Source organism: Gorilla gorilla, chromosome 10, assembly GCF_029281585.2.
Source record: "Gorilla gorilla gorilla isolate KB3781 chromosome 10, NHGRI_mGorGor1-v2.1_pri, whole genome shotgun sequence".
In the NCBI taxonomy this organism is placed as follows: domain Eukaryota; kingdom Metazoa; phylum Chordata; class Mammalia; order Primates; family Hominidae; genus Gorilla; species Gorilla gorilla.
This window is the reverse complement of record NC_073234.2, coordinates 132,619,284-132,633,248: the sequence shown is the minus strand read 5'-3', so window position 1 is coordinate 132,633,248 and position 13,965 is coordinate 132,619,284. Positions and strand designations below refer to the sequence as shown.

General features: G+C 50.1%; 1 protein-coding gene across 3 annotated transcripts in view; it reads left to right on the top strand.

Moving 5' to 3' along the window:
* NOS1 (nitric oxide synthase 1) overlaps positions 1–13,965 on the top strand; it is a 153,750-nt gene that overhangs the window by 132,082 nt on the left and 7,703 nt on the right. For all 3 annotated transcript variants that reach the window (XM_055358126.2, XM_055358125.2, XM_063694384.1), the window contains 6 exons: positions 2,141–2,351; positions 3,012–3,099; positions 4,642–4,763; positions 6,897–7,045; positions 9,489–9,683; positions 11,618–11,736. In XM_055358126.2, the coding sequence (XP_055214101.1) occupies positions 2,141–2,351; positions 3,012–3,099; positions 4,642–4,763; positions 6,897–7,045; positions 9,489–9,683; positions 11,618–11,736 (884 nt within the window). The remainder of the gene's footprint in view (positions 1–2,140; positions 2,352–3,011; positions 3,100–4,641; positions 4,764–6,896; positions 7,046–9,488; positions 9,684–11,617; positions 11,737–13,965) is intronic.

Sequence of the window (13,965 nt, the reverse complement as noted above, 5' to 3'; positions counted from 1 at the left end):
AAAAATGCAAAAATTAGCTTGGTGTGGTGGTGGGCACCTGTAATTCCAGCTACTCGGGAGGCTGAGGTAGGAGAATTGCTTGAACCCAGGAGACGGAGGTTGCAGTGAGCCGAGATCATGCCACTGCACTCCAGCCTGGGTGACAGAGCGAGAATCTGTCTCTAGATAGATAGATAGATAGATAGATAGATAGATAGATAGATAGATGATAGATAGCAGAATTTGACATAACCCATATGTATTAGTTCATTTCTTCCAAAAAGTGCAGACTTCAAGACAGGATTAAATGAGAAAGGATTTTTATTAGGGGAAACACCTGTGTGACAGAAAATGGAAAGGGATCAGATAAGGCTGGGAGAACCATCAGACCTCAAAACAAATCTAACCCCAACCAAAGGAAAAGGAAGAAAGGTTGGATGGGAACGTTCTAGATAGCAGTGCAGTTTAAGGAAGGCCCAGCAAGGTCCTTGAGTAGCCCTGGAGACTCCTGTGCTTGGTCATTGGCAGGGAGCAGCCTGTGGGAAGCCAGGCCTGGCACCAACAGGGTGATGGATGTCAGTTTCAGGTGATGTCAGTTTCAAAGAGTTGAGAGGCCAGGGCTCTTGGTCCATGTTGCTCCTGCAACTGCAGGCCAGTCAGGCTGGAGGTCTGAGAAGCACAATGTCAAGGATGCCATCGCCTATTAATAGGGCCAGAACAGGCCGGGCGCGGTGGCTCACGCCTATAATCCCAGCACTTTGGGAGGCCGAGGTGGGTGGATCACGAGGTCAGGAGATTGAGACCATCCTGGCTAACACGGTGAAACCCTGTCTCTACTAAAAATACAAACAATTAGCCGGGTGTGGTGGCGGGCACTGGTAGTCCCAGCTACTCAGGAGGCTGAGGCAGGAGAATGGCGTGAACCCTGGGAGGCGGAGCTTACAGTGAGCCAAGATCGTGCCATTGCACTCCAGCCTGGGCAGCAGAGTGAGACTCCATCTCAAAAAAAATAAATTTAAAAAAATTTAAAAAATAAATAAATAAGGCCAGGACAGTCTTTAGGAACATGATGAAAATCTTTGTTACACAGTGCACTTGCACCCTGGTCTCAGAAACTGAGCCTTCTGTTCCAGCAATCAGAGACTGCCTAGGGCGTCTTCTGAGATTAAGGAAAAATAACTCCAGAGCTCCAGAGAGTTCCTCTGTTGCCTGGTTACAGCTGGGCTTTGCTGTCAACACGTCCCCAAACATGGTCCTCCACACACCCCAACCTGATTTTCCGGGGCTGTCACTCACCATCATGAACATGACCCAAGCTCTCCAAAGATGCATCTCCAGACTCTGCAACCAACAAATCACAGGTCTCCACTGAATGCCTGCCACTCCCTGCATGAGTCATGACTCCCTTCCATAGTGCGTCTCTCTTGACTTCAGGAGTGTGTAGTGACTAGGAACACAGATTCTGAGGACACACTGTCTAGAGCAAGGATCAGTTTCACCCAGCATCACCACCTAGTAGCCATGGGACCTCTATGACCCTCAGTTTCCTCATCTATAAAATGGGGAAACAGTAATACCTATTTCATAAGGTCCTCATGAGAATCAAAACTTAGCACAGAATAATTGCTATTCAAGTGTTAACTATTATTGCTCGCTTTTTCTTTTCTTTCTTTCTTTCTTGCTTTTTTCTTCTCTCTCTTTTTCTTTCTTTCCTTCTCCTTGCTTCCTTCTTTCTTCCTTTCTTTCTCTCTCTCTCTCTTTCTTTCTGTCTGTCAACAGGGTCTCACTCTGCCACCCAGGCTGGAGTGCAGTGGCATGATCATAGCTCACCGCAGCCTCAAGCACCTGAACTCAAGCAGTCCTCCCACCTCAGCCTCCCAAGAAACTGGGGTACTGCAGACATCCACCACCACATCCAGCTAATTTTTCTTAATTTTTTGTAGAGACAGGGTCTTACTATGTTTCCCAGGCTGGCCTTGAACTCCTAGCCTCAAGTGATCCTCTCTCCTCGGCCCCCCAAAGCACTGCAATTACAAGCATGAGCCACGGCACCTGCCAACTGTTACTTTTATTTTGCCTTCTTCCTGGACCCCCTCAGGTCCTCATGGGAAGTATGTGGCAGCTGGGTTCAAGCTTGTCTCTGTCCATCTCCTTGGCACAGGGTTTGCAGGAGTATGAGGAATGGAAATGGGGCAAGAACCCCACCATCGTGGAGGTGCTGGAGGAGTTCCCATCTATCCAGATGCCGGCCACCCTGCTCCTGACCCAGCTGTCCCTGCTGCAGCCCCGCTACTATTCCATCAGCTCCTCCCCAGACATGTACCCTGATGAAGTGCACCTCACTGTGGCCATCGTTTCCTACCGTACTCGAGGTGGGCGGAGGCACTGGGAGAGCCTCCTCGGCTGCATTTTCCCCCAAGGGGCCTCTGGAGGGTTCCCTAAACCACCATCTGCACACTAAATCCCAAATCCCTGGGAAGAAACTCATCCCCAAGACCAGAAAACTGGGGGAAGAAGCAGCAGGTGAACTGTCCCCTGGTGCAGAGCCAAGCCTGAGCAGAATTAGGAAAGAGGCAAGATGTGTATTTACAATGGCGCCCCCTAATATCCCCAAAGCAGCAACTAGAACAAGCCACCACTACTCACTCCCTGGGAGAGCGCTCTGCTGTATCATGCCCAGCTGGTTGTAAGTCAGATAACCCAAGCTCTGCCCTGTATTTTTCCTCCTAGATAAAGCAATTAAAATGCACAATGCCTGTCCCAGGAGCCCAGCAAGCCACCAAAAGCACCCTTCAATAGGGAAGGATTCGAATCCGACCCACCCCTACCCAATAGAACCCTGGGTGGTTGCACAGACACGAAGTCACCCCAGCTATACCATTTCCTCTTGCCCTTCAGAGGAAGGGATCCTGGGGAGGAATTCCAAAGGATAAACTTGGCACTGAGCCTGTGGGTAGTTTGCACTGGAGGGAGGAGGGGAGGCCGTGCTCAGGAGCAGTGGGTGGCCCTGACTGCCTTGGTTATTCTGCTAGATGGAGAAGGACCAATTCACCACGGCGTGTGCTCCTCCTGGCTCAACCGGATACAGGCTGACGAAGTGGTCCCCTGTTTCGTGAGAGGGTGAGTAATAAGTGGAGAAAAATGAGCAATCATCTCAAATCTGCATATTGACGTCGCAAGTTGGGGTAGGTGGACCAGTCTGAAGGGTTCTAGAGAGATGACTGGGTGACACACGATGGAGACCAATGTCCTGCATCTCTCTTAGTTATTAAGGAAACAAGATCAGAGCAGCACAGCAAGCTAGGCAAGTCCTCTGGTCAATGTCAAGTCAATGCAACACACATTTCATTTGGGCATGTACTGGGCTAGGTGCTGGAGCTATCGGGGAAAACCATGCAAATACAGTCTCCACCTTCATGGACTGTATGGGCTAGTGGAAATTCTAGCCAAATTCTACTGCTCACTCCCAATCAGTACCAGTTTCCTAGAGATGGAAAAAATCCAATCACCCCCATTCAGTGGAGCTTTTCCTCCCAAATTCAGCTGTAAAGGCTATAGCTGATCTTAGACCAGTTATAGTTAACATGTTTTGTCGATCAATAACTTCTCTACCTGAACAGTGACTTTGGCCAATCATTTTTCTCAACCATTGAGGTTAGAATGTTCACAATATGGTCCACATGCCATTGATAATGATCCAAATCTCATTGGCATCAGAGTCCTCTGGGGTGTCTCAAACATAGAGTCCTGAGCCCAGATGTACTGTATGGCCCAGGAATCTGCACCTTGAACATCCCCAGGTGATTGTTTTACACACTGAAGTCTGTGACTCCTTGATTTAAAGATTTCATGGTTGGTTAAACCAGTGGCTCTGGGCTGGGCGCAGTGGCTCACGCCTGTAATCCCAACACTTTTGGAGGCCAAGGCAGGCAGATCACTTGAGGTCAGGAGTTCGAGACCAGCCTGGCCAACATGGCGAAACCACATCTCTACTAAAATACAAAAAAAAAGTAGCCGAGGGTGGTGGCGGGTGCCTGTAATCCCAGCTACTTGGGAGGCCGAGGCAGGAGAATTGCTTGAACCTGGGAAGTGGAGTGCAGTGAGCCAAGATCACACTACTGCACTCCAGCCTGGGTGACAGAGTGAGACTTCATCTCAAAAAAAAAAGAAAAAAAAATGGTGGCTCTCAAACCAGGGTGATTTTTGCAGCACCCCACCCCACCCCTGCCACCCAGGGACATTTGACAATGTCTGGGGACATTATGAGTTGTCACAACTCACATGTACTCCTGGCATCTAGTGGGTGGAAGCCGGGGATGTTGCTCAATACCCTACCATGCATAGGACAGTGCCACGACAAAGGAGTGTTCACCCCAAGTGACCAGGGTGCCAGTATAGAGATACCCTGGGTTGAATTTGCTGAGCTCAGCAGTGAGAAGAATTGGGGAATGGAGAAATAGCCAGAACTTGAGGACCCCCCATTTTTGGAATTCCCCTAATCGGTGAGACTCCCACCCTGGAAAGGGGCACCTGGCCCAGGCTGAAGAGCCGTAAGTCTCACTGTATGTCTACCGAAGATGGCCACCTGGTCTACCTAAGATTCAATTGTTCTTGATTGGATTTGAGCTCTGCAAGACTTCTGACCCCCTCTTCCTTGCCCAGAGCACCCAGCTTCCACCTGCCCCGGAACCCCCAAGTCCCCTGCATCCTCGTTGGACCGGGCACTGGCATTGCCCCTTTCCGAAGCTTCTGGCAACAGCGGCAATTTGATATCCAACACAAAGGTGGGTTACATCCAGCAGCCACTTGGTTCCCACCCCCGGACCTGGGGAGGTCCAGCTGTGTCTCAGCAGCCTAGAGAACAGTGAAGGTGTCTCTCCACGGCGTCACTGCCTCAGAAAAGCTGGGGTGTGTAGCACCAGCCTGACCCACAGGTGAAGTTCATGGTGTAATCCAAACAGCCTGTCCCAGGGGCCTGAAATTCCAGGCTCAGAGGACATTTCTTTGACTGTTAAGATGTGATCTCTTCAAAAAAAAATCCAGTAGCCTGGAAAAGGTAGGCATTAGTCCTTATCAAATGGCTATGCTTATGTAATTATTGCAAAGACTGTTATTCAAAAGCAAGTGCTATGTGAAAGACACAGCAGATCAGCTTTGGGAGGAGAGAGAAAGAAACCCAAATTGTGGCATGCGTTAAACAAGGATTTATTGGCCGGGCGTGGTGGCTCACGCCTATAATCCCAGCACTTTGGGAGGCCCAGGCCGGCGGATCACGAGGTCAGGAGATCGAGACCATCCTGGCTAGCACGGTGAAACCCTGTCTTTACTAAAAAATACAAAATTTAGCCCGGCGTGGTGGCAGGCACATGTAGTCCCAGCTGCTTGGGAGGCTGTGGTGAGAGAATGGCGTGAACCCAGGAGGCGGAGCTTGCGGTGAGCTGAGATCGTGCCACTGCACTCCAGCCTGGGTGACAGAGTGAGACTCCGTCTCAGAAAAAAATAAAATAAAATAAAATAAAACAAGGGTTTATTGAGCACCTAATGAGTGCCAAACACTATTGGAGGCGTTGGGGCATAGCAGTGAACAAGACAGAAAAGCAACTAAAATAGAAATGAAAACCTTTCCACTGATTTGAGGGATGATTACAAAAACAAATCAATCAGTCAGTAAAAACTTGCCCCCATGAAACTGTCATTCTAGCGGACTAGCTAACATTTATAAAGTACTTGCCAGGTATCAGGCAGAGTTGTAATGTTTCACATTCATTTCTCACAACAGTCCTGTTACTTCCATTTTGCAAATAGGGAAGCAGAGGCTTAGAAAGTTGAGTACATCGTGGCCGGGTGCGGTGGCTCACGCCTGTAATCCCAGCACTTTGGAAGGCTGAGGCAGGTGGATCACTTGAGGTCAGGAGTTTGAGACCAGCCTGTCCAACATGGTGAAACCCTGTCTCTACTAAAAATACAAAATTAGCCAGGCGTGGTGGCGCACATCTGTAATCCAAGTTACTCGGGAGGCTGAGACAGGAGAATCGCTTGAACCCGGGAGGCAGAGGTTGCAGTGAGCCGAGATAGTGCCATTGCACTCCACCTTGGGCAACAAGAGTGAAACTCTGCAGTTTTCACTCTGCAGGTTGCAGTGAGCCAAGATCACACCACTGCACTCCAGCCTGGGCAACATAGTGAGACTCCATCTTAAAATAATAATAATAATAAAATAAATAAATAAAAAGGCCAGGCACAGTGGCTCACGCTTATAATCCTAACACTTTGGGGGGCCAAGGCGGGCAGATCACAAGGTCAGGAGTTCGAGACCAGCCTGGCCAACACAGTGAAACCCCATCTCTACTAAAAATACAAAAATTAGCCAGGCGCGGTTGCAGGCACCTGTAATCCCAGCTGCTTGGGAGGCTGAGGCAGGAGAATCGATTGAACCCGGGAGGTGGAGGTTGCAGTGAGCCGAGGTCGTGCCACGCACTCCAGCCTGGGTGACAGAGCTAGACTCCATCTCAAAAAAAAAAAAAAGTTGAGTAAGCTTTTCATCACAGAGCTGAGATTTCAACCAAGCCGTCTAGCTCCAGAGGTTTGGGTCTTAGGCCCAGAGTCTGGGCATCAGGTGGGGGCTCCTAAGTAGTCAAGGAGCAGAAGGAAGGATTGAGACCTGGGAGGGAGATCCACTAAAATCTGAACACACTTCACCTCCTTCCTCAGTGCGTGCATGTGTATGTGTGTGCATGTGCGTGCATGTGAGCACCTGTGTACATGTGTGTGCACTCATACACCTGCCTGTCCTAGTGTTTGTGAGCCTCTATCCGCATGGCGCATGCTAAGGTCTCAGTACCCCATTCCTGGCACCTCAGCCACCCCACACATCAGGCAGAGAGCCATCGGTGACATAAGATCTTCCTGGTCCCCAGGAATGAACCCCTGCCCTATGGTCCTGGTCTTCGGGTGCCGGCAATCCAAGATAGATCATATCTACAGGGAAGAGACCCTGCAGGCCAAGAACAAGGGGGTCTTCAGAGAGCTGTACACCGCTTACTCCCGGGAGCCAGACAAACCAAAGGTAACCCCCAGCAGCCCACCCCCCAGCCCAGCCCAACACACATGCACACTGGTACACACTCATGTGTGTACACACTTGCACATCCCACTCTCAGAAACCCCTCACCCTCACTCTTGAGCTTCCTGATTTCCCCTCTATGAAGTTGCTCTGTACTTCAGAAAGCATGGGTAGGGAAAATATCTATGTAAAATATTTAACAGGCTGAGCGCCTGTAATCCCAACACTTTGGGAGGCCAAGGCAGGTGGATCACTTGAGGTCAGGAGTTGGAGACCAGCCTGGCCATCTACTAAAAATGCAAAAATTAGCCAGGCATGGTGGTGCACACCTGTAGTCCCAGCTACTTGGCAGGCTGAGGCAGGAGACTCACTTGAACCCAGGAGGCAGAGATTGCAGTGAGCTGAGATCGCGCTCTGCCCTCCAGCCTGGGTGACAAAGTGAGACTCCATCTCAAAAATATATATGTGATGAAATAAAATATTTAACAGCCTATATTATAAGATTCAACGTATATGTAATATCCAGAATAGGCAAATCCATAGAGACAGAGTAGATTAGTGGTTGCCAGGGGCTGAGGGAGGGGAGAATGGGGAATAACTGCAAATGGGCATGGGGTTTCCATCTGGCGTAAAGAAAAAAGTTCTGGAACCAGATAGTGATGATCCCGTAACACTGAGAAGGGTACTTAATGCCACTGAGTCGTACACTTTAAAGTGGTTACAACGGTAAATGTTACATGACGTTTTTACCATAATGAAAAATGTGGGGCCAGGCACCGTGACTCACGCCTGTAATCCCAGCACTTTGGGAGGCTGAGGTGGGAGGATCACTTGAGTCTGGAAGTTCAAGACCAGCCTGGGCAACATACTGAGACCCTGTCCTTACAAAAAAAAAAAAAAAATTTAAGTTAGCTGGGCGTGGTGGCATATGACTGTGGTCCCAGCTCCTTGGGAGGCTGAGGCAGGAGGGCAGCTTGAGGTGGGAGGGTAGCCTGGGAGGTCAAGGCTTCAGTGAGCTGTGATCGTGCCACTGCACTCCACCCTGGGCAACAGACCAAGACTCTGTCTCTAAACAATAAATAATTAGAAATAAAAATTAAAAATATTTAAAAACAGAAATTAAAAAAAAAAATTTAGGCGGGGTGCGGTGGTTCACACCTGTAATCCCAGCACTTTGGGAGGCCAAGGCGGGCAGATCATTTGAGGTCAGGAGTTCGAGACCAACCTGGCCAACATGGTGAAAGCCCATCTCTAATAAAAATATAAAAATTAGCTGGGCGCAGTGGCACATTCCTGTAGTCCCAGCACTTTGGGAGGCCAAGGTGGGTGGATCACTTGAGGCCAGGAGTTTGAGACCAGCCTGACCAACATGGTAAAACCCCATCTCTACTAAAAAAAAAAGCCGGGTGTGGTGATGCATGCCTGTAGTCCCAGCTACTCAAGAGGCTGAGGCAGGAGGAAGGCTTGAGCCTGGGAGGCGGAGGTTGTAGTGAGCTGAGATCATGCCACTGCACTCCAGCCTGGGCAACGAGCGAGACTCTGTCTCAAAAATAAATAAATAAATATATATATATATATAAATACAAATAAATTTAACAGCCCATAAGAGGCAATACTAGTCAGAATGGACAGGGGCCACAGAACTAAAGCTCCATTGGATCTTGGGGAGGTCTGGGGGTCCCAGGGAAGGAGTCAGGACATTGTGGCGGGTTGGGGAGGCACTCAGAGAGTCTGGGCAGTGTCTGACTACTAGGGTGGGAGTATCTCAGTCTTAAGAGTCGCTACAGCCATGCCAGCATGTTCCAGCTAAATATCAGCTTCAGAGCGGGAGTTTCCTGGACAAGTTAAAGACATCCTGAACAAATGAGCTCCCTGGAGCTGTACTGGACACCCCTTGTGCCCACCTCACACCTCCTTAGCCCACCTTTTCCTTCTGCTATCGCTACAGCAGCCGGCTTTGCAGAGGTGGAAGCTGGCGGCCCCTCACCTCACCCCCATCTCTTGCTATCGGCCCAGGGCTTCCCTGGCACTGTAACATAGAATGCCTGCAGTAACCAGCTGCACATCTGGAAATGTGCAGGTGTTAACACCCGATGACCATTGGCCACCAGGAGAGAGAAGTGGGTAGTGAATGCTCCCCGTCTTTCCCCTCTCCAGGGGATGATTCTGGGAAGCAGTCTATCCAGCTCCCTGGGGGGTCCTTAGCAGAGCTGAGCTCCAGTTATCCAAAGAGGGTAACAGTGCATTCCCACACCCTCCAATTGACTTTCCCACCTTCTCTATCTCACTCTTCCCAGTCCCTCACTCTTGTTCCCTGGGATCAGCTCACAAAAGATCCTACCTGCCCACAAGCCCCTGAGTCAGGCTCTGCTTCCTGGGAGGACATGGGCTATGGCAGGCACGTTGCACAGCCCAGCCCCTTCTCACTGCTCTCTGCTCCTTGCAGAAGTACGTGCAGGACATCCTGCAGGAGCAGCTGGCGGAGTCTGTGTACCGAGCCCTGAAGGAGCAAGGGGGCCACATATACGTCTGTGGGGACGTCACCATGGCTGCTGATGTCCTCAAAGCCATCCAGCGCATCATGACCCAGCAGGGGAAGCTCTCGGCAGAGGACGCCGGCGTGTTCATCAGCCGGATGAGGGTGAGTGACAGGCTGACTTCCCAGGTCCCTTTTCCTACATCCACTCTCCTATCCCCCCTTTTTCATCCAACCTGTCTTGATGATTAGGGGAGCCATGATGATATCCCTGCTCCCATTCGTTGCACTTACCACTGAGGGTAGAGGATATAGATGGTCCCAAACAATGACAGAGAAAGTAGAAGGATGGCTGGGCACGCAGGCAGGTGTAGTAAATATGACTGGAGGCTGTGTGTGAAAATAACGAGTGAGTGGACCTCTGGTAGCTAGACAGAAACCATTCTAACCTAACTTCTCCTGCCCCAGAAGCTGCAGCACTGCCCCATGTAGTTGTGCAGGTTGGGCACTGCACAAAGAGATCCGAGGAGAACTGTGGAGCCCTCTATATACTCAGTCTCTTTAGTGTGACCCTCGAGACACACTTTTAAAGATTCCCCAGGATTTTGCAGAAGAGAGTTTAAAACTCACCCCGGCTGGGCTCGGTGGCTCACGCCTATAATTCCAGCACTTTGAGAGGCCAAGGCAGGAGGATCACCTGAGGTCAGGAGTTCGAGACCAGCCTGACTAACATAGTGAAACCCTGTCTCTTCTAAAAATACAAAAATTAGCTGGCCATGGTGGCGGGCACCTGTAGCCCCAGCTACTTGGGAGGCTGAGGAAGGAGAATTGCTTGAACCTGGGAGGTGGAGTTTGCAGTGAGCCAAGATCGTGTCATTGCACTCCAGCCTGGGCGACGAGAGTGAGACTCCATCTCAAAAACAAAAACAAAAAAACAAAACAAAACAAAACAAAAAATGGCTGGGTGCAGTGGCTCACGCCTGTAATCTCAACACTTTGGGAGGCCAAGGCAGGTGGATCACGAGGTCAAGAGATCGAGACCATCCTGGCCAATCAACATGGTGAAACCCCGTCTCTACTAAATACAAAAATTAGCTGGGCGTAGTGGCGCATGCTTGTAGTCCCAGCTGCTCAGGAGGCTGAGGCAGGAGAATCACTTGAACCCGGGATGTGGAGGTTGCAGTGAGCCGAGATCACGCCACTGCACTCCAGCCTGAGTGACAGAGCGAGACTCTGTCCCCCCAAAAAAAAAAACAACTAACCCCAACTGAAAATGAACCCACTCTACAGATGGGTGACTTTCTTCAAAACCTTCAGGACCAAGGGAGGCTGGAACCTAGTGCACGATTATGCCTGCCTTGCCAGACGCACACTCCCAACCACTGCCCTTCTTCAGCATTGAGATGCATTTTCTCTTTGTTTGATCCCTTGCCCTTTGAGAATATTGACTGCCCGCCACAGGAGCTCCCATAGCTTGGTAAATTCTCAGATGTCACAAGTCAGTCGTCGTTTGGGCTGTTTCTTGAGACTCCAGGGGAGGTTCTTCTCTTTGCTTGCTTCTTTCTGGGCAATGTTGAGCAAAGATGCTCATCTTCAGAAAAACTCATGCATGCCCACGGAGTCTCCAGTGTGGGTAGCTGTGGGGAGTTCCCTGAGTGCTATGCGGCCACTTGTTCCTTCCTCCCCTTTCTTCTGGTCTCATGGGCTATTTCACACTAACCCCAGTTTTGCCCAGACCTGAACTTGCAAGAGCACGTTGGAGGGAGGAAAGGGGGAATGGTGAGGTTTCCATTTGACCTCATCGCTCCTTTTCACCTGAGAATCCACCAAGCAGCAGCGGTGTTTCCAGATGGCAACCTAAATGTTCTTTGCCAACTGGGCTACGTCCCAGAGAACAGTTGCCGCACATCCCAGAGAACAGTTTTGCTGAGCAGAGTCTTCGAGATCAAAGGTACCTCGGGGACACTGGCTTCAGCCTCATCTCTTTGGGAACCATCTTCCTTAGGGATATTCCATTCCAGGTGTCAGGCGAGTCTGCCCCTGCTCCAAGCCTTTATCTGGCATTTGAGAGCTGTTTTCTGGCTGTTTCTGTCTTCTAGGATGACAACCGATACCATGAGGATATTTTTGGAGTCACCCTGCGAACGTACGAAGTGACCAACCGCCTTAGATCTGAGTCCATTGCCTTCATTGAAGAGAGCAAAAAAGACACCGATGAGTAAGCTGGCTCCATCCCTGGGTGAGGGGCAGGAAGAGCCCTCTCTTCTAGGTCCCACTGGGCAGGAATGTCTGGCTTTCCCACGGTAGGGTCCCCAAAACAGCAGCATCAGCACCATCTGGGAACATGTTCAAAATGCAAATTCCCAGACCACCCCAGACCTGCTGGATCTGAAACTCAGGAGTTAGGATGCAGCAGTTTGCATTTTAACGAATTCTCCAGGGGAACCCTGAGGCCCTGTCCGGTGTGGGAGGAAACGCCTGCTTTGGGGGCCGGCTTCTGTTTGGGGCACCCCCTAGTGTAATGATGGCTCCTACCTCTGGGAAGTTGCTTTTTTTTTTTTTTTTTTTTTTTGATGGAGTCTTGCTCTGTACTCCAGGTTGGAGTGCAGTGACACAGTCTCAGCTCACTGCATCCTCCACCTCCTAGGCTCAAGCAATTCTCGTGCCTCAGCCTCCCAAGTAGCTAGGACTACAGGCATGCACCACCACACCCGGCTAAGTTTTGTATTTTTAGTAGAGACGGGGTTTTGCCATGTTGGCCAGACTGGTCTCAAACTCCTGACCTCAAGTGATCTGCCTGCCTCAGCCTCCCAAAGTGCTGGAATTATAGGTGTGAGCCACCGCGCATGGCCGGAGCTGTGACATTTCTACCAGAAGTATCTGTCTTGTTTGTTTTTTACCTACTGGGGTTTAGCATCAGATTTAGGGCAAGGGTTTCTTCTACAAAAGTGTTTGAACGCTGCTCATTTAGGAAAGTGGGGAGAAGAATGGGATCGCCCCTGGAGCTAGGTGGAGGTCTGGCGCTCAGTTTTTGTGTCCTTTCCACCAGCTCTCTCATCCCCTAAATGGCTGGGGGCTTTTTCATCAACACAAATTATAATTCACATGATTTTGACAATTTCATCGAACCTCTAGAAATTGCTGGAAACAGGCTGAGGCACCAGGAGACTGTGACCGGGTCTCATGATTTAAACCTTACTTGAATTCTATGGCACGGCAACCTTGATCGTAATTTCACTTCCCAGTGCTCCCCGCCCCAGTCCCTGCCACAGAACCCCTGGAAAGCACCCCTGGACGCCCTTTACTTTAAATTGGGTGGGGACTCAGCTGTCTCTTTTTTCAACAACACAAGGCATACACTCATTTCTTGAATTTGGCATCTTCTTTGTTTTCCTCTTACGATGACACAGGAGTCTCTAAAACATACTGTCGTGGCCAGTAGACTCATATCATTGCCTTTAAGGTCACAAGTCCCTGGGTTGTCAAAAGCCTTTAAGTCCAGGTGTGGTGGCTCACACCTATAATCCCAGCACTTTGGGAAGCTGAGGTGGGTGAATTGCTTGAGCCCAGGAGTTCAAGATCAGCCTGGGCAACGCAAGGAGACCCTGTCTCTACAAATAATTTAAAAATTAGCAGGGCATGGTGACATGCGCCTGTGGTCCCAGCTACTTGGGAGGCTGAAGCAAGAGGATGGCCTGATCCCAGGGAGGTCGAGACTGCAGTGAGCCATGATGGCACCACTGCACCCCAGCCTAGGCAACAGAGCAAGACCCTATCTCAAGAGAAAAAAAAAGGCTGGGCGCGATGGCTCACGCCTGTAATCCCAGCACTTTGGGAGGCTGAGGCGGATGGTCAGGAGATCAAGACCATCCTGGCTAACACGGTGAAACCCCGTCTCTACTAAAAATACAAAAAATTAGCCGAGCGTCGTGGCGGGTGCCTGTAGTCCCAGCTACTCGGGAGCCTGAGGCAGGAGAATGGCATGAACCTGGGAGGTGGAGCTTGCAGTGAGCCAAGATCCTGCCACTGCACTCCAGCCTGGGTGACAGAACAAGACTCCATCTCAAAAAAAAAAAAAAAAAAAAAAAAAAGCCCTTTTGACGGGCCCAGTGGCTCACACCTGTAATCCCAGCACCTTGGAAGGCAAAGATGGGTGGATCACTTGAGCCTAGGTGTTCAAGACCAGCCTGGGCAACATGGCAAAACCCTGTCTCTACTAAAAACACAAAAGTTAGCCAGGTGTGGTAACATGTGCCTATAATCCCAGCTACTCAGGAGGCTGAGACACAGGAATCGCTTGAACCTAGGAGGCAGAGGTTGCAGCCAGCCGAGATCACGTCACTGCACTTCAGCCTGGGCGACACAGTGAGACTCTCAGTCTCAAAAAAAAAAAAAAAAAAAAAAAGTCCTTTTAAATATTTCTCTTCCTGGCCAGTTGTACTTGTGA